General features: G+C 34.9%; 4 protein-coding genes and 3 long non-coding RNA genes across 15 annotated transcripts in view; 4 read left to right on the forward strand and 3 right to left on the reverse strand.

Moving 5' to 3' along the window:
• Positions 1-23,528, reverse strand: part of LOC126876843 (venom serine protease Bi-VSP-like) — a 69,747-nt gene that overhangs the window by 4,835 nt on the left and 41,384 nt on the right. The window lies entirely within an intron of this gene.
• On the forward strand, positions 2,156-3,679 carry LOC126876847 (omega-amidase NIT2-like). The gene is made up of 4 exons (XM_050639712.1): positions 2,156-2,309; positions 2,704-2,872; positions 3,147-3,527; positions 3,588-3,679. Exons 1-3 carry the CDS (start codon positions 2,226-2,228, stop codon positions 3,425-3,427), a joined length of 534 nt encoding a protein of 177 aa, XP_050495669.1. The 5' UTR covers positions 2,156-2,225; the 3' UTR covers positions 3,428-3,527; positions 3,588-3,679.
• Positions 4,085-8,268, reverse strand: LOC126876856 (uncharacterized). The gene is made up of 2 exons (XR_007694572.1): positions 7,863-8,268; positions 4,085-4,625 (listed from the first exon to the last, which is right to left on the reverse strand). It is a non-coding gene; the product is annotated as an uncharacterized LOC126876856 (long non-coding RNA).
• Positions 8,263-10,560, forward strand: LOC126876860 (uncharacterized). Its single transcript, XR_007694576.1, has 2 exons — positions 8,263-9,275; positions 9,339-10,560. It is a non-coding gene; the product is annotated as an uncharacterized LOC126876860 (long non-coding RNA).
• LOC126876846 (omega-amidase NIT2-like) lies at positions 10,285-23,523 on the reverse strand. Of its 2 annotated transcripts, XR_007694559.1 has the most exons (5): positions 23,343-23,523; positions 11,655-11,839; positions 11,092-11,260; positions 10,437-10,817; positions 10,285-10,376 (listed from the first exon to the last, which is right to left on the reverse strand). XR_007694559.1 is itself a non-coding variant. In XM_050639711.1 (4 exons), exons 2-4 carry the CDS (start codon positions 11,736-11,738, stop codon positions 10,537-10,539), a joined length of 534 nt encoding a protein of 177 aa, XP_050495668.1. In that variant the 5' UTR covers positions 11,739-11,839; positions 23,343-23,523; the 3' UTR covers positions 10,285-10,536. The 2 variants fall into 2 exon arrangements, 1 of the variants encoding a protein (XP_050495668.1); XM_050639711.1 differs by having other exon boundaries at positions 10,285-10,817.
• LOC126876845 (venom serine protease Bi-VSP-like) lies at positions 12,287-17,261 on the forward strand. Of its 4 annotated transcripts, none has more exons than XR_007694556.1 (6): positions 12,287-13,314; positions 14,735-14,932; positions 15,121-15,216; positions 15,288-15,442; positions 15,771-16,112; positions 16,523-17,261. XR_007694556.1 is itself a non-coding variant. In XM_050639709.1 (6 exons), the coding sequence occupies exons 1-6, from the start codon at positions 13,212-13,214 to the stop codon at positions 16,549-16,551; spliced, it is 636 nt and encodes a 211-aa protein (XP_050495666.1). In that variant the 5' UTR covers positions 12,287-13,211; the 3' UTR covers positions 16,552-17,261. The 4 variants fall into 4 exon arrangements, 1 of the variants encoding a protein (XP_050495666.1); XM_050639709.1 differs by having other exon boundaries at positions 15,771-15,825; XR_007694557.1 differs by lacking the exon at positions 12,287-13,314 and adding an exon at positions 14,286-14,663.
• On the forward strand, positions 17,863-19,904 carry LOC126876849 (uncharacterized). Its single transcript, XR_007694560.1, has 4 exons — positions 17,863-17,918; positions 17,994-18,262; positions 18,346-18,868; positions 19,017-19,904. It is a non-coding gene; the product is annotated as an uncharacterized LOC126876849 (long non-coding RNA).

Raw genomic sequence — 23,528 nt, forward strand, 5'->3', positions numbered from 1 at the left:
TGCCTTCTTGATTGTCCGGTGTGGTACATTCTGGATCAAACAATTTTAAAACATTTATACAGTTCAAAGATGCGTAAGAAAGCGACACCGATTACTCAACTTTCGAAGTAGGAAGCCGATCAAGTCCACCGGATTGCCCTACAGACACGTATTAATCCGTAAGAGTTAGTCATCATGTTGATAATAATTATCTAAAGAAACTTTTCACGTGAAAATATAAACTTTTAATTGATTAGATATTGTGTTAGCCATACTTAAGAAAGAAAATGAAAATGAATGAAATGAAAGAAAAGGACTACCTTCAACCTCATTTTTTAAATAAACACTTTGTCAGTTTTGCGGTAAATAAATTCTTAGGAATTCAGGACAGTTTTTAGTGAATCATTTTGTTTCGACCGTTCGCGGAGAGACGCGATCGCGAGATAGCACGTCAACGAGAGTTGTAAGTTCCCGTTACGATTAAATAATCGACGCCACGAACTGATCGATCCCCTTATTTCGATTATGATAATAAGGGTAGTTCAATGAAATTCCACAGAATTAACACAAATAAATTAATGTTTATTTCAACAACTTATTAACTAGAAAGATATAAATGGAACAAAAAAAATGTAACTGCGTTTTGGTTGATAAGTAATGCGCGACATACCACATGTGTTGACGGTTCGACTTCTGGAAAAGTTCTGAACGCCTTTCGATTTTTTTCGTTTTTTCTGGAAGGTGACCCCCACTACGTTCGGATCACGCCACATTCTTTTACTGCGAGGTAAAATACGGGCCACGAGTCGACGTTTCTGGAAGTCGCCCTGCTTAATGAACCATGCGCTTGCCACTACAATGTTTGTTTGCCGGGCAGACGCGACGATCCGTCTGCGACATTATAGTGCCGCGATCGATAGTTAAGAATATGACCTATGGTAAGCCGCATGGCGTAACATTCTCCCCCCGTTGAGAGGGTACCGATCAAACTAGGGAGGTGTGGTTGAAGTTCCCATCTTATTTCGTCTCGGTGGCTAGTTGTTCGGGTTTCTCGAGATCGGGTTGAATTGGCAGTGGGACAAGCCTTTTGACGCCCCGATCCAAAATGCTCTTTGCCGTCTGAACTGTAGCTGTCCGGATGACACCATCGGCGCCTGGATGAACCTTGATAACTCGGCCCAGAGGCCAATGCATGGAGGGAACGTTGTCCTCTCTGAGGATGACGATTGTGCCCTTTTGGATGCTGTGTCCACCCTTGCTCCATTTATTGCGGTTGGTTAGCTCGTTCAAATACTCCTTATGCCAGCGGTTCCAAAAATGTTGTTTAAGCTGTTGGATATGCTGCCATTTGGAGAGTCGGTTCGATGGAATGTCTCTGAAATCTCGATCACGTAAGCACATTAATGAATCGCCAATGAGGAAATGTCCGGGAGTGAGGGCTAGGAGATCATTTGGATCGGTGGAGATAGGAGTTAGCGGGCGGGAATTGAGGACTGCTTCTATTTCTATGATAAGAGTATTACGGTGTTAAGCTCATATGTTTCTGTTTCTCCACTCACGCTGCGCCATAATATCCTTTGATATTTCCGATCCTCTGGTCGTACGAGGAATTGCCGATACATTTTCTCGATGTCGCCAGTGAGTACGTACTGATGAGCGCGGAATCTAATTAATATACAAAATAAATTGTGAATTGATTCGAGAATATAGCATTTCCCCATTTTCATGATTATCGTGATTTTTGTATAAATATATTTTTTAAGATACTAATAATTAGGTACTTATAAATTAGTATTATCAATTATTTTGCATTTATAATTCCGCCTCTAGTATAAGTGTTAATTGAAAACTAACTTTATGTTTGAAAAAGTACTAGCAAAGTCGTTGAGTAACAAGCCACTGATGCTAACACAAATAGCATTGTCGTAATTAAATATTTCTAAATATTCATTTTTCATTTTGAACCTGTAGAAACAATTTATTATATATACTATTAGCTAAGTAATTGCATATTTAATTAAGTCGAAATATAAAACTTAGTTATTTTAATAATTTAAAAAATAAAAAACTGACAAACATTTCAATTTAATTTATGGTTGGAACAAAAGACAGTTATTTTTCATTAATTGAAATATTGCAATGCAGAGTACTTTCGAAAATACGCCGAGAGTATTCCTGATGGTGAAACGAGCGTTGCTTCATCGAACGCAGCTAAAGAAAACAACATCTATGTAGTTGGTGGTACGATGCCTGAAATAGAGGGCGATAAATTGTACAATACCTGTACTATTTGGGGTCCCGATGGAACTTTGATAGCAAAACACCGAAAGGTAAGTAATATATTCCTTTATGGCTTTGGATTTGAAAATATTGGGGTGAAGAAAGTGACTCTATCTAGGAATAATTTAGGAATATACATATGTACATACGTATACTATAACCAATTCTATAATTTACGGTTTATAAAATACGTTATGATACGGGAAACGCCCATTTTTGTTGTAATGTGTAATATAAATTTTTCACATACTTAAAATATTATTATACTTATTTTTTCTCCTTTTTAAACATTATTAAATGATAAGATTTTTTAATAAAAGAAAGTGATAAAAACGCTGTCAGTTATTAAATAAAAAATAATTAAAGTTTAGGAGTTGGTAACTTTGATATTAAATTACAAAAGTTGCAGCAATAGAATTAGCGACTACATTTTTATGTTATTAGGTACATCTATTCGACATCGACATTCCTAATAAGATTACTTTTCGAGAGAGTGATTCACTCAGTCCTGGTAACTCCCTAACGACGTTCGACGTGAAGGGCTGCAAAATAGGTATTGGCATTTGCTATGATATTAGATTCGAGGAAATGGCACGCATTTATCGTAACAAAGGTACAGTAACTTAATCGATCAATACTTAACTAGCAAAAAATTAAATATCTTTCTTAAATATATTCTATATAAAATTAATATAATCTGTAACTCTGTATAAAAAGAAGCTTAATTTAAAAAACCAGTATATTTGCTGAAAATGAAACAAATAAAAGAATTAAAAGCACAATAAGAGGACTGTCCTCGCATATTCAGAAATGATGGAATGTGAACCGTGCAACTACGAAGTTAATTGGTATTCGGTGGCTTCATATTTCCTGCTTCTCTGGGTTAGGTTGCCAAATGCTGATATATCCAGCGGCATTCAATATGGCCACTGGACCACTGCACTGGTCCTTACTTCAGCGTTCCAGAGCGAATGATAATCAATTATACGTTGCCTGCATATCACCGGCTCGTGTTCCTTCAGCAAGTTACGTCGCATGGGGGCATACACAGTTGACCAATCCCTGGGGAAAGATTCTTTACGATTTGGAAACTCAAGAGAATATGGCAGTCACCGATATCAAAAAAAAAAAAAAAAAAAAAAAAAAAAATATGAGGCATACTATATAAGATTGTCATCGATTTAAAATCAAAGTATGAAAAGGATACCCTGGAGAGAGTAAAACACAGAATCATTCCAACTAAACATTCAGATCGTACCGACACCTAGGTATCGTCTTACAATTAAATCTCGGTCTCGAATGGATTAAAATGAAATACATACTTGCAGCTTCAACATCTTCAATATCGAGGAGATTCAAACTTTACAAATAAATGTAAATTGCGATGTAAAACAAAGCGATGTAAAAAGGGAAAAAGGAGGAAAGAAGGAACAGGGAAGTAAAGAGAAGAAACGAATTTTTCATTTTCTCGAAACTGGATCAAGTTTCAGGAAGACCATCCAAGTAATTGATGTCCTCTGTAATTATTTGTTAATCATGCGCGGAATCAGAACGATTCGACCTCGTTCCAAAGCAAATCGTTACTAGAGTAGAGACGGGAATTAATAATTCGTGTCAATTGTTCGATCGTGTTCACAAATTCAAATGCGGTTGAGTGGCGGAAACCATTTATAACACGTCCCATACAGCGTAGATCGCATACACGTCTTAGGATGTATTTTTGGTACTTATATATACTCTATATATATATTCTTACTCTATATATACTTATATGTACTCTATATATATTCTCTATCTTAGATATACCATAAAATATTTCGTGAAATCGCGTATTCGTGTCTAATGTCAGGGATTCTCTTTCCACAAGTCTGCGTTTTCTATATTATCTTTCTTCCTTATCAGTAGGCATTCTCACAATTTGTGATTAATACTGCTCGTACAGGAATATTAGGTTTTTGACGTTGTAAAATTTCACGTGAAATAATAATGCCTATATATTGACTAATTTATCAATTAATTAAATCCGTGTATATCAAGTTTTCTATAATTTAGTACTTTCGTGTAACTACAGAAATTTGATGCAATATAAAACTTGATTAAAACAGCGATTCATTAGGAAACGAGAATAATGATGCAAATATTTTTTGTAGCCATTATATAGGATTTCGATCGCATAATTAATCAGTATCAACTTACCAGTCTGTAATGGAAGGATGAAAAGAAATGCTGGCGGTATACAGACCGCAATCATCATCATTCTCATGTAAAGTTTCAAACTGCAATACATGTTCCTAGTCGTAAGACGTAAGTCGTAAGAGTCGTAAGTAGCGACGAAAAGCGAAAAGAAATGCACAAGCCAGAAGTATCTGCAACAGAAATCAGAATACACTCGTTTTCGCATGGTTGGATCAATTTCGCGTGGGACTAACCTGATTGAACCTAACGCGGGATAATTGCTCAACTCACGACCTTAACCAGCCCGCTTGATTCTCTGTAAATGCTTGAAATTGACGCTTGGATTCTTTCCAGATTAACTAGCTTTGCCCCTCCCTCCCTTTATCTATTTTCTTAGATCGACTTAGAATGGATCGAACAAAGGCACAAAAGAATTCGAAGAAAACAACAACTTATTATCCAAATTGTTCATCGAGGGTAATCAATGCTGTATACTTCCTAGAATTAGGATGAATAGGGATTTGGAGAAACCCACCGGCCATGTCCAGAATAATAAAATATCTCGCTTTTGCAATTTCGCGACTCGATCCGCAATGAGGGGTAAAGGATACCGATCCGCGACCGTATATTTATTTAGTTCTCGAAAATCTGCCTATCATCTATCTGAACCATTATTCGTCTTCACGAGTAACACGGGATATAGAAGGGAAAATAAAGGAAAGGAAGGTAGGGATAAGTAGAAGCTTGGGCCCAAGTTTAATTCACTGAAACCAAGCTGCTTGTATTATCACAAAACAAAATTGCCAGTACGTCATTTCCGTACTCTCGTCCTCGCGAAAATGGTTTTGTTCGTTAAGAAAAAACGAAGAGACAGGGAAGAGAGGAAAAAGCAAACGGAGAGCGCTTTTAAAAAGCTGGCGAACCGTGTGTTACCACAACGAGATACGCGGTGCTATTTGTCGCTTTAAATTGTGTCGCAACTCGTTTTTCAGATCTTTGCCAGGGACGCGTTAAAACACGCTGCAAATATATTTCTGGCTTTTCTGGGGTTTAACTGAAATATGACAAATAACGTTGTAAAACATATGTACTTATGACTTACAGAGTAATTGAGTGTACAAAATATATAGTATACAAAATAGCCAGCGATTTAGGGCTTTAAAAGATCAAAAGAAAAGAAAAGAAGAAAGATAATATGTTGTGGCAGAGGAATCTAGGATAGTCGATTGGCGACAAGCGTGCGTGCAAGACGTTCTTCAGAGTGTAATATAGATGTATAACTGTTGCGTGGGAAATATAGTCAATTATTTGTATTCCCAAATCCTCGAATTTCCTTAACATGGTAGCAGAGCGTGGTTACTAGTTTTGCAAGATATTTAGTGCGTGGTTACGATCTTGCGAGTGAGTTTTCAATAAAGAAAAAAAAACTTTCAAAGGAACAAAATATACTTTGAGCACGTAGGAACGCTTGAGTAAGAAAAGAAAAAAAAAGAAGAATCAATTAAAATGGAGAGATCGGAAATCATGATACCTATATTCGATGGTGAGGATTATGGAATGTGGAAGCAAAGAATCACGATGTTTCTCAAATATAAGGAATGCAAGGTTGTTACAACTAGAATGAAGAACGAAAGAGACGATGAAGACTGGGACAAAAAGGATTTGAAGGCGATAAATATAATTTATAGTGCAATATCGAACAGACAATTGGAGTATGTTAGGGAAGGAAAAACGGCGTATGATATAATAAAAAGGTTCGATGAAATGTACTTGAAAGAGTCGACGGCACTGCAGATCGTATGCAGAAGAAGATTGGAAAACATAAGACTGGAGAACTACAGTGATTCAGCATCATTCTTTAACGATTTCGAAAAATTAATAAATGAATTAAAAAGTGCGGGCGCACAAGTAAGTGAGAGGGAAAAGCTGAATTACATGCTGAATACGTTACCCGAAGAATACAGCTACATAGCGGACATAATAGACGCATTGAAAGAAGAGAATCAAACGGTAGCGTATGTGAAAAATAAAATAGAAATAGCAGAGAAGAAAAATAAATCCAATCGAGGAGAAAGGCAAACCAACGCCTTTTCTGCAAAAAAGGAAGGATGCTTCAGATGTGGAAGATTAGGACACTTTGCGAGAGAGTGTCAAAATGGCGTCCAAGCGGGAAGCAGTAACGGCTATTGGCATGGGCCAACACGTGGTCGAAACAGAGGAAGAGAGAACAAAGGCAATACGAGCAGAGGACGTGGAAGCTTTCATCGTCAATGAAGAACCGGCACGGGCGAGCATGGAAACTCAAGAGCAGGCATATGGACAGCAACGGCGCACGCAGCAAACAGCAGTGAGACGAATGAAATAAGTAAGAACGAAATAGTGTGGCTATTAGATGGCGGTTGTACCGATCACATAATTAATAATATAAATTATTTCGATAAATCTATCGACCTAAAAGAACCGGTAAATATATATTTAGGCGATGATAGATCGATAAAAGCGACAAAAGTTGGGAATGTTATAAGTTATTTTGAAGCATTCGGAAAACAAAATAAAATAAATATGAGGAAAGTATTTTACGCGAAAGAAATGTCCGCAAATTTGATTAGTTTAGGTAAACTAACAGACAATAAGAATACGGTTATTTCCAAAGAAAATATTGCGAAAGTAATAGATGAGGATAATATACTTACAGCTGTAGCGTTCAAAGAGAATGGGACATATAGAATAAAAAGTATATTGAAAGGGAAGAAGCACTTAGTAAACAGCGCCGAACGTAGTGGTATGAGTAAAAAGGAAAGATGGCATAGTATGCTAGGACACGTAAATTTTAAATATTTAGAGATTTTGGGTAAAGAGCAGCTAGTGACTGGCATACCGAATGAATTTGAAAAGGAACTTTTGAAATGTAGGGTGTGTATAGAAAGCAAAATGCATAACTTACCTTTCAAAAATAATCGAACTAAGACTAGGGAAATAATGGAAATTATTCATATGGACGTATGTGGTCCCTTTAAGACTACCGGATTCAATGGAGAAAAATATTTCATTTCATTTATCGATGATTATAGTAAAATAGCTAGGATCTATTGTATAAAATCAAAAGATGAGGTCTTTGATTCTTTCGTACAGTTCGTAAATGAAGCCGAAAATTTAACGGGCAAGAGGTTAAAAATATTAAGATGCGATAATGGTAAAGAATATTTAAATAATCGAATTTATAAATTTGCTAGGGATAAAGGTATAAGAATAAATAATTGCCCAACATACGTACATGAATTAAACGGGACAGCGGAAAGGTATAATAGAACAGTGATGGACATGGCGCGTTGCTTGTTAGCGGAAGCGAAAGTACATAAAAGGTACTGGCCGGAAATAGTTTGTACAGCGGAATAACACCAGCTCGGATAAATGACCCTCTAACTTACCTTTGTCCTCATCGACGTCAGTGATTTTAAAGCTAGTTATAAAGTGCACTTCTCAGCCAGCGTCCACGGCAGTCAATATTATTTAACGGGTCTTAACGCGATGTAAAAAGGGAAAAAGGAGGAAAGAAGGAACAGGGAAGCAAAGAGGAAAAACGAATTTTTCATTTTCTCGAAACTGGATCAAGTTTCAGGCTGCTCGCCAAAGAGTCTGTAGCTAACGAGACAAGATTAGACAAACCACGCTTTAAAATTCCCACAGAACTATAATAATCCTCGAAATCAATACGATTCGTCGATCCATCGCCTGATTAAAAAATGAGATAGTATGAAGCTCACTAGTCGGCCTTTGAACTTTCAATAGTGATTCTCTGTAAATGCTTGAAATTGACGCTTCGATTCTTTCCAGATTAACTAGCTTTGACCCTCCCTCCCTTTATCTATTTTCTTAGATCGACTTAGACTGCCACAACATATTATCTTTCTTCTTTTCTTTTCTTTTGATCTTTTAAAGCCCTAAATCGCTGGCTATTTTGTATACTATATATTTTGTACACTCAATTACTCTGTAAGTCATAAGTACATATGTCTTACAACGTTATTTGTCATATTTCAGTTAAACCCCAGAAAAGCCAGAAATATATTTGCAGCGTGTTTTAACGCGTCCCTGGCAAAGATCTGAAAAACGAGTTGCGACACAATTTAAAGCGACAAATAGCACCGCGTATCTCGTTGTGGTAACACACGGTTCGCCAGCTTTTTAAAAGCGCTCTCCGTTTGCTTTTTCCTCTCTTCCCTGTCTCTTCGTTTTTTCTTAACGAGCAAAACCATTTTCGCGAGGACGAGAGTACGGAAATGACGTACTGGCAATTTTGTTTTGTGATAATACAAGCAGCTTGGTTTCAGTGAATTAAACTTGGGCCCAAGCTTCTACTTATCCCTACCTTCCTTTCCTTTATTTTCCCTTCTATATCCCGTGTTACTCGTGAAGACGAATAATGGTTCAGATAGATGATAGGCAGATTTTCGAGAACTAAATAAATATACGGTCGCGGATCGGTATCCTTTACCCCTCATTGCGGATCGAGTCGCGAGATTGCAAAAGCGAGATATTTTATTATTCTGGACATGGCCGGTGGGTTTCTCCAAATCCCTATTCATCCTAATTCTAGGAAGTATACAGCATTGATTACCCTGGATGAACAATTTGGATAATAAGTTGTTGTTTTCTTCGAATTCTTTTGTGCCTTTGTTCGATCCATTCTAAGTCGATCTAAGAAAATAGATAAAGGGAGGGAGGGGCAAAGCTAGTTAATCTGGAAAGAATCCAAGCGTCAATTTCAAGCATTTACAGAGAATCAAGCGGGCTGGTTAAGGTCGTGAGTTGAGCAATTATCCCGCGTTAGGTTCAATCAGGTTAGTCCCACGCGAAATTGATCCAACCATGCGAAAACGAGTGTATTCTGATTTCTGTTGCAGATACTTCTGGCTTGTGCATTTCTTTTCGCTTTTCGTCGCTACTTACGACTCTTACGACTTACGTCTTACGACTAGGAACATGTATTGCAGTTTGAAACTTTACATGAGAATGATGATGATTGCGGTCTGTATACCGCCAGCATTTCTTTTCATCCTTCCATTACAGACTGGTAAGTTGATACTGATTAATTATGCGATCGAAATCCTATATAATGGCTACAAAAAATATTTGCATCATTATTCTCGTTTCCTAATGAATCGCTGTTTTAATCAAGTTTTATATTGCATCAAATTTCTGTAGTTACACGAAAGTACTAAATTATAGAAAACTTGATATACACGGATTTAATTAATTGATAAATTAGTCAATATATAGGCATTATTATTTCACGTGAAATTTTACAACGTCAAAAACCTAATATTCCTGTACGAGCAGTATTAATCACAAATTGTGAGAATGCCTACTGGTAAGGAAGAAAGATAATATAGAAAACGCAGACTTGTGGAAAGAGAATCCCTGACATTAGACACGAATACGCAATTTCACGAAATATTTTATGGTATATCTAAGATAGAGAATATATATAGAGTACATATAAGTATATATAGAGTAAGAATATATATATAGAGTATATATAAGTACCAAAAATACATCCTAAGACGTGTATGCGATCTACGCTGTATGGGACGTGTTATAAATGGTTTCCGCCACTCAACCGCATTTGAATTTGTGAACACGATCGAACAATTGACACGAATTATTAATTCCCGTCTCTACTCTAGTAACGATTTGCTTTGGAACGAGGTCGAATCGTTCTGATTCCGCGCATGATTAACAAATAATTACAGAGGACATCAATTACTTGGATGGTCTTCCTGAAACTTGATCCAGTTTCGAGAAAATGAAAAATTCGTTTCTTCTCTTTACTTCCCTGTTCCTTCTTTCCTCCTTTTTCCCTTTTTACATCGCTTTGTTTTACATCGCAATTTACATTTATTTGTAAAGTTTGAATCTCCTCGATATTGAAGATGTTGAAGCTGCAAGTATGTATTTCATTTTAATCCATTCGAGACCGAGATTTAATTGTAAGACGATACCTAGGTGTCGGTACGATCTGAATGTTTAGTTGGAATGATTCTGTGTTTTACTCTCTCCAGGGTATCCTTTTCATACTTTGATTTTAAATCGATGACAATCTTATATAGTATGCCTCATATTTTTTTTTTTTTTTTCTTTTTTTTTTTTGATATCGGTGACTGCCATATTCTCTTGAGTTTCCAAATCGTAAAGAATCTTTCCCCAGGGATTGGTCAACTGTGTATGCCCCCATGCGACGTAACTTGCTGAAGGAACACGAGCCGGTGATATGCAGGCAACGTATAATTGATTATCATTCGCTCTGGAACGCTGAAGTAAGGACCAGTGCAGTGGTCCAGTGGCCATATTGAATGCCGCTGGATATATCAGCATTTGGCAACCTAACCCAGAGAAGCAGGAAATATGAAGCCACCGAATACCAATTAACTTCGTAGTTGCACGGTTCACATTCCATCATTTCTGAATATGCGAGGACAGTCCTCTTATTGTGCTTTTAATTCTTTTATTTGTTTCATTTTCAGCAAATATACTGGTTTTTTAAATTAAGCTTCTTTTTATACAGAGTTACAGATTATATTAATTTTATATAGAATATATTTAAGAAAGATATTTAATTTTTTGCTAGTTAAGTATTGATCGATTAAGTTACTGTACCTTTGTTACGATAAATGCGTGCCATTTCCTCGAATCTAATATCATAGCAAATGCCAATACCTATTTTGCAGCCCTTCACGTCGAACGTCGTTAGGGAGTTACCAGGACTGAGTGAATCACTCTCTCGAAAAGTAATCTTATTAGGAATGTCGATGTCGAATAGATGTACCTAATAACATAAAAATGTAGTCGCTAATTCTATTGCTGCAACTTTTGTAATTTAATATCAAAGTTACCAACTCCTAAACTTTAATTATTTTTTATTTAATAACTGACAGCGTTTTTATCACTTTCTTTTATTAAAAAATCTTATCATTTAATAATGTTTAAAAAGGAGAAAAAATAAGTATAATAATATTTTAAGTATGTGAAAAATTTATATTACACATTACAACAAAAATGGGCGTTTCCCGTATCATAACGTATTTTATAAACCGTAAATTATAGAATTGGTTATAGTATACGTATGTACATATGTATATTCCTAAATTATTCCTAGATAGAGTCACTTTCTTCACCCCAATATTTTCAAATCCAAAGCCATAAAGGAATATATTACTTACCTTTCGGTGTTTTGCTATCAAAGTTCCATCGGGACCCCAAATAGTACAGGTATTGTACAATTTATCGCCCTCTATTTCAGGCATCGTACCACCAACTACATAGATGTTGTTTTCTTTAGCTGCGTTCGATGAAGCAACGCTCGTTTCACCATCAGGAATACTCTCGGCGTATTTTCGAAAGTACTCTGCATTGCAATATTTCAATTAATGAAAAATAACTGTCTTTTGTTCCAACCATAAATTAAATTGAAATGTTTGTCAGTTTTTTATTTTTTAAATTATTAAAATAACTAAGTTTTATATTTCGACTTAATTAAATATGCAATTACTTAGCTAATAGTATATATAATAAATTGTTTCTACAGGTTCAAAATGAAAAATGAATATTTAGAAATATTTAATTACGACAATGCTATTTGTGTTAGCATCAGTGGCTTGTTACTCAACGACTTTGCTAGTACTTTTTCAAACATAAAGTTAATTTTCAATTAACACTTATACTAGAGGCGGAATTATAAATGCAAAATAATTGATAATACTAATTTATAAGTACCTAATTATTAGTATCTTAAAAAATATATTTATACAAAAATCACGATAATCATGAAAATGGAGAAATCCTATATTCTCGAATCAATTCACAATTTATTTTGTATATTAATTAGATTCCGCGCTCATCAGTACGTACTCACTGGCGACATCGAGAAAATGTATCGGCAATTCCTCGTACGACCAGAGGATCGGAAATATCAAAGGATATTATGGCGCAGCGCGAGTGGAGAAACAGAAACATATGAGCTTAACACCGTAATACTCTTATCATAGAAATAGAAGCAGTCCTCAATTCCCGCCCGCTAACTCCTATCTCCACCGATCCAAATGATCTCCTAGCCCTCACTCCCGGACATTTCCTCATTGGCGATTCATTAATGTGCTTACGTGATCGAGATTTCAGAGACATTCCATCGAACCGACTCTCCAAATGGCAGCATATCCAACAGCTTAAACAACATTTTTGGAACCGCTGGCATAAGGAGTATTTGAACGAGCTAACCAACCGCAATAAATGGAGCAAGGGTGGACACAGCATCCAAAAGGGCACAATCGTCATCCTCAGAGAGGACAACGTTCCCTCCATGCATTGGCCTCTGGGCCGAGTTATCAAGGTTCATCCAGGCGCCGATGGTGTCATCCGGACAGCTACAGTTCAGACGGCAAAGAGCATTTTGGATCGGGGCGTCAAAAGGCTTGTCCCACTGCCAATTCAACCCGATCTCGAGAAACCCGAACAACTAGCCACCGAGACGAAATAAGATGGGAACTTCAACCACACCTCCCTAGTTTGATCGGTACCCTCTCAACGGGGGGAGAATGTTACGCCATGCGGCTTACCATAGGTCATATTCTTAACTATCGATCGCGGCACTATAATGTCGCAGACGGATCGTCGCGTCTGCCCGGCAAACAAACATTGTAGTGGCAAGCGCATGGTTCATTAAGCAGGGCGACTTCCAGAAACGTCGACTCGTGGCCCGTATTTTACCTCGCAGTAAAAGAATGTGGCGTGATCCGAACGTAGTGGGGGTCGCCTTCCAGAAAAAACGAAAAAAATCGAAAGGCGTTCAGAACTTTTCGAGAAGTCGAACCGTCAACACATGTGGTATGTCGCGCATTACTTATCAACCAAAACGCAGTTACATTTTTTTTGTTCCATTTATATCTTTCTAGTTAATAAGTTGTTGAAATAAACATTAATTTATTTGTGTTAATTCTGTGGAATTTCATTGAACTACCCTTATTATCATAATCGAAATAAGGGGATCGATCAGTTCGTGGCGTCGATTATTTAATCGTAACGGGAACTTACAACTCTCGTTGACGTGCTATCTCGCGATCGCGTCTCTCCGCGAACGGTCGAAACAAAATGATTCACTAAAAACTGTCCTGAATTCCTAAGAATTTATTTACCGCAAAACTGACAAAGTGTTTATTTAAAAAATGAGGTTGAAGGTAGTCCTTTTCTTTCATTTCATTCATTTTCATTTTCTTTCTTAAGTATGGCTAACACAATATCTAATCAATTAAAATTTTATATTTTCACGTGAAAAGTTTCTTTAGATAATTATTATCAACATGATGACTAACTCTTACGGATTAATACGTGTCTGTAGGGCAATCCGGTGGACTTGATCGGCTTTTTACTTCGAAAGTTGAGTAATCGGTGTCGCTTTCTTACGCATCTTTGAACTGTATAAATGTTTTAAAATTGTTTGATCCAGAATGTACCACACCGGACAATCAAGAAGGCAGGTGCCTTGACTACAGAAAATGTAAACCTCTGCAAGAAATATGGCAGATACAGTACCGTACAGCCACCGATTTTTATAGACGATCAGTGTGCAGATACCAGGGCAATGTTACGATCGTTTGCTGTCCGAACGATCCAAACAAAGAGAAGAGAGAAATTTTAATAAAAACTGTGTATAAGTATAAGGCTTTGCGACCACCATACTGTGGTTTTAGCAACGTCTCTCATACCAGGGTGGTGGTCGATGGTAAACCAGCTGAACTTGGTACGTTTTATGTCTTTCTTTCCGATTAATAATAAGCCATTTACTGCAAAGAATGAACTTTAAAGGCATTAAACAGCACATCAATGTACATTTCAATTAGACTAAATAATAATGCTATGATTTTATCGGTAGTAACTTTACTTATTAACTTGAATTATTTCTTTCTTTTACTTTATGTTAGGAAGAGTATCTTTTTGCTCGAAATAAAAAATTGATATAGGAGTAATAATATGGATAGAGATCAAAAACTGTTAGGGCAGAAATTACACGTTTGAACTTTATAGTTCAGTATAGTTCAAATAGAAATTATATAGAATTATTTAATAATTTGTATTCCACTGGAATAAAAATTTAATTTCTGTCTTTATCAAATCTCTATTTCAGAGTATTTGTACGTATGTACTTATCGTCTGCTGTATGATCGAATATCGAATAGGTAATAATCGTTGTTACTCGTTATGTGAGAAAAAATTATGTATATTCACAACTATGACTATTGCATTTTAGGCGCTTGGCCATGGATCGTTGCATTAGGTTTTCGTAATCCCCGAAACCCAGACAAACCACTATGGAAGTGCGGAGGTTCCCTGATATCGGCTAGGCATGTTTTGACCGCAGCACATTGTGCACATATGGATGGAATAGAAAACATACACAATCATAATATTGCCATTCTTAGATTGGTGGAGGAGGTGCCATTTTCGAGTAAGTCCTCAAATATATATATATATATATATATATATATATATATATATGCTATTGAGTATTACTGAAGTATCATATCCTGAAATTTCTTACTGTACACATATATTGTGTCATAAAGCGTGTACAATTCTTTCTCATACTTTTGGTCATTCGTTTCCTGCATTTTCATTTATTTTTTTATTTTTCAGGGTACGTATATCCCATTTGTACGAAAGAGCTCCTGCGAAAGAGCAACTTCGTCGGCTATAACCCCCTTGTTGCTGGATGGGGAGCATTAAGATATAGTAAGTGATATCAATTTTATAATAAAATTAAACAGTTCCAGTCTTAAATATCTTTCTTATTTTCTTCGTAGGACGACCACGACGTAATGCATTAATGGAAGTACAAATGCCAGTGATTAAGAACGCCGAATGCAAAATAGCTTATTCCAAATTTCCTAATGCACCTGATGTCACTGATGGTATAATATGCGCCGAACGTGCTCAGGGTGGAAAGGATTCTTGTACGGTAATTAAGTTACAGAGTTACTACAAACTATACGGTATCTGAAGACACGTCAATTCGAATTAACATCAAATCGACGTCTTAAACATTAAAAATAATAGATAAACACAATTTAATAGTTTTGCCCACTTCTCACACCTCGTTATGGTATTTAATCTAATTTCCTCCTAATCTTAGTTTTGCTCAAAATACATATAACATGTACGTTATAAATTGGAGTATTTCAATACACAAATCAATAGAAGATTATTACTGTATATAAGTATAATTTTAATACAATTCGATCGATATATTTCAGTATCTTTGATTAAAAATTTAACGATCCTTTCAGGCTGACCGCGGCGGACCACTGCTGATACAACATGAATTAACCTCGTATTTAATAGGTATTGTGTCTTATGCTTATAAGTGCGGCACAGCTGGGTATCCCAGCGTTTACACTAGGGTCACATCGTACCTTGACTTCATTCTCCAAGCGATGCAATAATATGATATTACTGTTCCATAAATATCATTGTGTAAAAAACGTAAAGTTGGATTTTCTTATTGTGGAGATAAGAAACAGCTCAAATTTACATTGTTTTGTACGTTACAAATTATAGGCTTAAAATGTACGAAATGTAACTTTGAAACGACACTAATTTTTTACGCACGATAAACCTCCACGACTTAGGTATGTAAAGATGATAAACGTATATTAATTCTATTAATTTGGTAATAATAAACCAACTTTCTGAGAAGTTCTGTAAATTTCGTTTCTGTTGTATCAAGAGAATAATGGAATATTCCACTTAGATCGTATACTTTTTGTATGTACGTACAAAATTTTCCGGCTAATCTAAAACGCTTCATAAGATAGAGAGCTTCTGGAAATTCGGACACAGAGAGTGCATAAAATACACGATAAGTCTCGTGTCTTTCAAAATTACTTTTTATTCGCTAAAAACGTCCTGTGTACTCATGCAATCACATGCAACCTCGAAACTTCACTTATTTTTTATCACTTTCCAATTCAATACACTGTTTCTGCATTTTTGACTATATGTAAGAGAAATTTCCATTCAGCCAAAAGTGTACTTACAGATTATAGATTCCTATACGACTCTCAGTAAAAATTTATCCGCACTCCAGATAGTTAAAACTTCTGTCGACCGTATTGATCCATCTGCACTCTTCGTATGACGTCAATATCTGTTCAGTGCTGCTGCGCAGGTTTCTTTGTGTTACGTCAATTCGTTTGTGACCGTTGCGCGAGTAATGGCGCTTTGCAATGGTGATTTGCAGGAAAACAGTGCAGAATGCTGTGATTCGTTTCTTGTGGTCGGAGGTTATGTTTGATGCCTATATTTATCAAAGATTTAATGCACATTATGGAGAAAGTGTTTTGTCACGAAGTGTGTTTGAATGGGCACAAAGGTTCAAAGAAGATCGCACAAGTGTTATGAAAAAACAGGTGGACGCCCGTCCACATCCACGTTGACAACATTGAACGTGTTCATGAACTTATGCTCTATGGAATAGGCGAGTGACACTGGATAATGTGGCAAATCATTTGCAAATCAGCCACGGCTCTGCTTATGCAATAGTGCACGACAGATTTGGGTTTTAAAAAGTTTGTGCGAGATGGATGCCGAAAAAGCTGATGAAAAGGTGAAGACGACGATGCATTCGTGGTTCGCAGCTCAGCCCAAAACATTTTTTAATGAGAAAATACGAAGGTCCTTCGGCAAATGGACAAAGTGTATACAGAAATTGAGTGATTATGTCAAAAAATGATGTATGTCTTTTTTGACAATTGCTTAAAATAAATTCTACACCGACAGAGCGGGTAACTTTTTACTCACCCTCGTAAGACACTTAAATTTCCAATCTATTATGATGAATAAAAGAGCTTATACTATTAAATCTAATTGTATTTTGTTGCATGAGAGTACACGTGTATGTGATGTACATTACCTTTATATCCCCTTGAACGCTTCAATATTGCGCATATATACTATATTTTGTACAGCTTCTATAAAATTTCGTATGTTTGTTTAGGCTGTTAATCTAGAGGCTGGAGTACAAAGAAGTGGCACAATGATGTGGGCTGATGACATTTATAATTATCAAGGAATCACCCCTACATTCGCTCAGGTATATATCGTTGACTATAATGTATTTAACATATATGATTGTTAGAATATTAATAATTAATTTTTAATTCTATCAGAATTTTAATGAAACTGTCCCTTGGGAAGGAAGAACTGATACCTTGATATCACGGTTTGTACATCCTATATATACGACAAATTTTAGAACATTATATAACGAAGAACCAGATCGTCGTGGCCATGTGATGTGAATAAAAGGACTTGAATTTGATGATATTTTTATAATGTTAGATAACATAACTAAGTATCTTCACAGTAAGATAGGATGACATCTTAATGTTGTTCACTTGAGTGATGATATTATAAGGAAAAGTGTAATATCACAGGTAGGATGATTCATAATTTAGAACTACTAACTCATGTATGTATTAAAAATTAAAGAAATATATTAAATTTTATAGGATATTTATGTTTAGTAACCAGTAATTCAGAGATTGGTATTCATGGTTACTATAACGAGGCTGTAGAAACGCACCCTTTCTTCTTTGCAAATGGTCCTGTATTTATGTCTAAGCCGAAACTGGAACCTCTGAATAATTTAGATTTATTCTTGTTATTTTCTAAAATACTTATCTACAGTATACCATAAGGAATGATACCGTATCGCACCTAATCAAGTGCCTTAAGAAACATCAACAGGATATCACAGTAATCCCGTATCGACTGATATGTAAGTAAAAGTTATGTGTCATTGTTATACACAGTTATGTGTTAGTGTTATACACAGTTATTTATCATTTTCTATTAATTCAGTTGTAGCCACTACAATATCTATGACACTGGTAGTAATTATGAGAACAATAATGATGTGTTCTATAAGAGGAAATGATGATTAGGAACAAAAACTTACAGGTAAGTCAAAGTATATGTTATTTGCCATTTGAAAAGAAAGTTACTAACTTGGAATTTTTTGATAAATAATAATTGTATCATACGTACTTTTGAATTCGTGCAAGAACATATGTAATTTTGAAGTAGTTATTATTAGGAAATTGTTAGACGCGAACAGTATGCGAAAAGTTAGTATGCAGTGTAATAATTATCAATCAAAACACAAGAATTAAATTCTTGAGGAAAAAATTTCCGGAATTTCTTATTTACATGATTATAAAGAAATCCATAATAAAAAGGAGCTGCTTTCTAATACTTCTCTTCCTTGTAATGCCTGCGTTAATAATAACGAGGTTCGACTTTTTGTTTTTAGAGGGATACTGGAAAATTTGAAAGTACAGTACCATTGGGAAGAAAATCACGATATTGAAAACGATATTTGCAAGTAAATTTCCAAAAAATCTGTTTTCAAATTTTCGCTTTCTATTTCACATTAAAAGAAAGGGAGGGCTGCCTTCTTTTTCTGCAAGACAAAACAAACATTCTGAATCTCGTATCAATGAATGATGTCAATAAGTTATTTTTCTTTTCAGATTGAACAATATTCCAGATTTATTCATAATTTCATACTACGCGAAGAATAGACTTTTCATAGGTATATAAAGGAAATATTAAGTATAGGAAAACTCTTTTTCGTTGTAGGTGACATATGCTTCACGGTTGAACACATGTATTTTTGAACACATATAAATGAAAAAGTACTCTTATGGAGAAAAAGAATTGATACCTTCGATTGACATTAGATAATGTATATAAACTTATGAACAATCACTATCAGTTTGTATCTTAGGTGCACACGCAGATTTGTTGGAGTTCTTATAAAATGTACTTCCTGTACGAACGTTTTATTCTTCCAAATTTTACGATACTATGTCTCATATAATAACTATATGGATTAAACGTAATATAAATGATCCGAAAATAGACTCGAACGACATTAATTGTCTTTCTATTTATACCAATATCGAAAATACAAGTAAAGCTGGAGCAATAGTATGCAAGAATGGACTATTTATTATTTTAAACCAAATCATAGCATATTCAGAATGCACAGTATTATCATGAAATGTAAATGAATCAGTTGTAAACGAACGATTTTACTGTAAAATCGTTGCCTCCTTTTTTTCATCTGAAATATAGCAGCAATGAGTACATTCTTTTAATATATAATAAAACGAGATATCTTTATAAAGTTACATATGTCATCACTGGTAACTGTTATCTCGTATGACACCAAATATACCGTTAGTATGGAATGATATTTTTATGAAGATATACTTTAATGATAGATTTTATGAATGAAACGTTATATAAGAAAAATTATCTCTTGTTATTCTATGAAGTGTAGTAGCTAATGAAGATTAATTTTACGAAGTATTAGAGCAAAAGAGAATTAAAAAATTAAAAAGATCTAAATAAGATTGTTCGTGTGGCTTAATTATCTCAATTCTGGTACACCACTTGTTACGTTCTAACTAATTAGCGCTAAACAATAACTTGCAAATATTAAAGATATTAACACCTTAATATTAACACCTAAAGGTTTTCAGGAAATTTTATAATATTTGATTATTGTATATCTAGTCATTGATTGATAAAATTTCTTGTATAAGCATAGATCGAGGTTGACGTCATACGCAGATTGCATTACAGGTATCGTTTTAATTTATTTTATGGCTAGAATCGTTTGAATATTATACGAATAATTATTTCCATTCGAACGATTAATAAATCACGTACCTATAAAAGATATATTATGAAAAAGACGTGACGAAACAAAAAAATATTGGAAATTCCGTTGTCATTAGATCAATTATTTTTGCAATGATTTTTATTTCCATGTAATTACATATGAAATGGGTAATTCATTAACATCTCCTCGAATCGAATATAATTCGTTACACTTCACAACGATTCAAATAATGGACGGGAAATATATAATAACTTTCCTGTCCTTGCGTTAAAATAGTACTGTACAAATCAGATGATACAACCTAACCCCAACCTAACCCCAAAAAACCCAATTACATCCACATTGCATGACAGCACACTTGCAATGGATTTTTGTGATTTCAATGTCACAGACAATGACACAACTAATCAGAACACGTTCGAGGCTACAGACATTGAAATTACCGCGTGTTTAATACGTTTAAAGCATAAATCTAAATTTCACGCGATTATTTCTTTGTACATTGTGAAACTCTTAAATTATCTTAATCGAATAAATAATCCTAATGTAATAAAACATCTTGAAATAGACCTAGATATCTGAAACAGAAACTCGAAGGATAAGAAATCCTAAAAGGTACTAATCCTAAAATAACAAACTCCTAAATAATAAACAAGTGATAAAACCTGTTATAAATAATAAACCTTACCTGGAATAATCAAATCCTAACTAATCGAAAATAAAATAAGGCAAGCAATTCTTAATCTTTCAAGTAATTTTTCCGAAAACACAGAAAGATAGAGAAATTAAAAAGACGCAGCACAAATTGCAGCACAATGAAAGTTTCAGAGCGATGAATACGATCGTATTAAACTAAATAATTTTCAAAAGTGAAATTACACTGAAACGTATATCGATGATATTTGTCATTTCTACGATCTGTTTCGCTTGATCGTGCTTCTTTTCTGATGTAAATTCAATTTATAATACGAACTAAGTTTCCTTTATTATTATTAGTCCTGCGTCTTTTTAATTCGTCACTTCTTTTATTTCAGAACAATGACGGGCTCCAAGATGCTGTTCGGATGTTTGGCGTTAATTGCTTTTCTACATCCATTAGTTCACGTTTGTACTTCGAGTAGTACAGCTCAAGGTTTGTACTTCGAGTTGTCTTTTTCCATGCACTTCAAATTCCAATACGATCTGGTCACGTGGCCTTCGTACAATTTCGAAATTTTACCTGTTTGGTAATCGTCAATGAAAAAAGAAGTTATGCGTGACCTCAACACATTGAAACAATTTTTATGATTTTTTATTTGCCGGTTGGTCAGCAAGTTAATGGAAAAATTTCACTTAACTATTCGCGTTAATTTCTTCGGTTTAACTTTTGGGAAATGCTTCGTTAGCTTCGGGAATATTCCAACGATTCGTTTTACGTACAAAATAAGCATGATAAATATTACATCACGGTAATGTAATATCGGAATATATTAAAGGTGTAATTTTGTCCGATTAATTATAATTTATTAATAATGGATTGAAAATACAGATATTAGTTAGACAGAGAAACGATGTTTGATTAACAGGAAAACTAAATGCAACGCTCGTATTTACAACAAATAACTTGACAACTATTTGGTAACTCTCTCTCTCTCTCTCTCTCTCTCTCTCTCTCTCTCTCTCTCCCTCACTAGCAACTCTAACACTCGACAACACTCGCAACTCAATTCTAACGACTCTATGCTTCGACGTCTCGATCAACTCTGATTCTCGCAACACGCACACTTTTCGATTCGCCTTGGATAGCGAAACCGTCCTTCTTCTAACGCGTTTTTAAAACGCGATGGCGCTATCACTTTCTAAAAGCGTTGTCTTTACATTTCCGATGGCCACGGGCACATCCGACTGCCAAATATACAATGTATTATAAAAGTATCATTACCATACTTTTCATGAAAAGAGCAATTTTTCTTGATAACTATACTCTGTAACATAGATTGAAGTCGCTGATTTGATTCCTCTGATATCGTTGTCTTATGAGAGTCTCGCCCGGTCTTGATTGGTTCTGTTGACTCTTATCGTTGTGAAAAATCGATTCGTTGTGTACCTTTTTTGTATAGAGAATTATTTTGTGGTAGAATATAATGTTGTTATATTTGTGGTCTTTACTTTACTAATTTTGTCACTGAGCCGCTCTTTGGTTCGTTGAGCGATTCATATTCCGCATATATTCCGTACTTGCTTCGCTTGGTACTTTTATAATTTTCGCAGTTACAATAAAAAATTTAATTCTTAACAGATTAAAGATTTAACCTCTTGCTTTATAGTGTACAATAATTTTTTTTTTTTTTTGTATAGGTTATGTGATCCATAGTTTGAGTAAGTAGTACATATAAATATATATATATATATATATATATATATATATATATATTTACGTGACAAGCTTTCATTTCAATCTATATTTAAGATTAATATTTTATCAGTTTCTGTTCGTAACAACATCGAAGTAGTCAATAAGTTTGAAGAGTATAATTAAGGAAGTTATGAAGCAAGAGGTTAAGAACAAATTCTGAAAGAGGTTATGTACAACTCAGTAGTACTGCTTTACATTACTTTGCGAATTACTTTTCAAGCATAAAAATAGTTTAACAGCCACTTATAGTTACTTCCTTACCATTACATCCATTAAATTCGTTTGATTTTGTAAACAAAATAACCACTCTGACCAGTCTCTTATTTAAAATAGAATTATTTTGTCATATATCCAACAGTTTACTTTCTCTTCGTAAATATTATTAATAATTTTATCAATTTCGTATACTTCCATCCTTCGTATAAGTGACAATGAATCAGAAGAGTTTCATAGCAATATTGAACAACATACAGTCAACTACAACACCATTAGATACATCCACCATACAGTCAACTACAACACCATTAGATAACAGCAATACAATAGATTATAATTTTCTACGTGTCATTGATTCATCATCATCATTTTCCATTTTTTTAGCATATGTAAAAACGTATCTGACGTAATCTTACCTCGCTCTTTGAGTACAAAAATCCATTCAAATGAAACAAAGGGAAAAGAAATAAGAAAACAAACACTCACATACGAATCTTCATTACATAACTGTATGTACTCCTCGAGGTATAATTACTCAGACACGTTACAGCGTACCTTCTTCGTTCCCTGATGGCTGATGTTGATCGTTGACGTTTATAATGAAAGAATTTCGTCAACGGCGCCATTTGGATCCTTGTTGAAAAATTAAAATAGCCGCAACAGCACCATTAAGCTCATCACCCAGAGTAGCTCTTGTTGCTGAGTCGTGGAGGAATTATTATCATCAACGACATAAACTAT

This window comes from Bombus huntii, unplaced genomic scaffold (genome assembly GCF_024542735.1).
Source record: "Bombus huntii isolate Logan2020A unplaced genomic scaffold, iyBomHunt1.1 ctg00000100.1, whole genome shotgun sequence".
NCBI lineage: Eukaryota > Metazoa > Arthropoda > Insecta > Hymenoptera > Apidae > Bombus > Bombus huntii.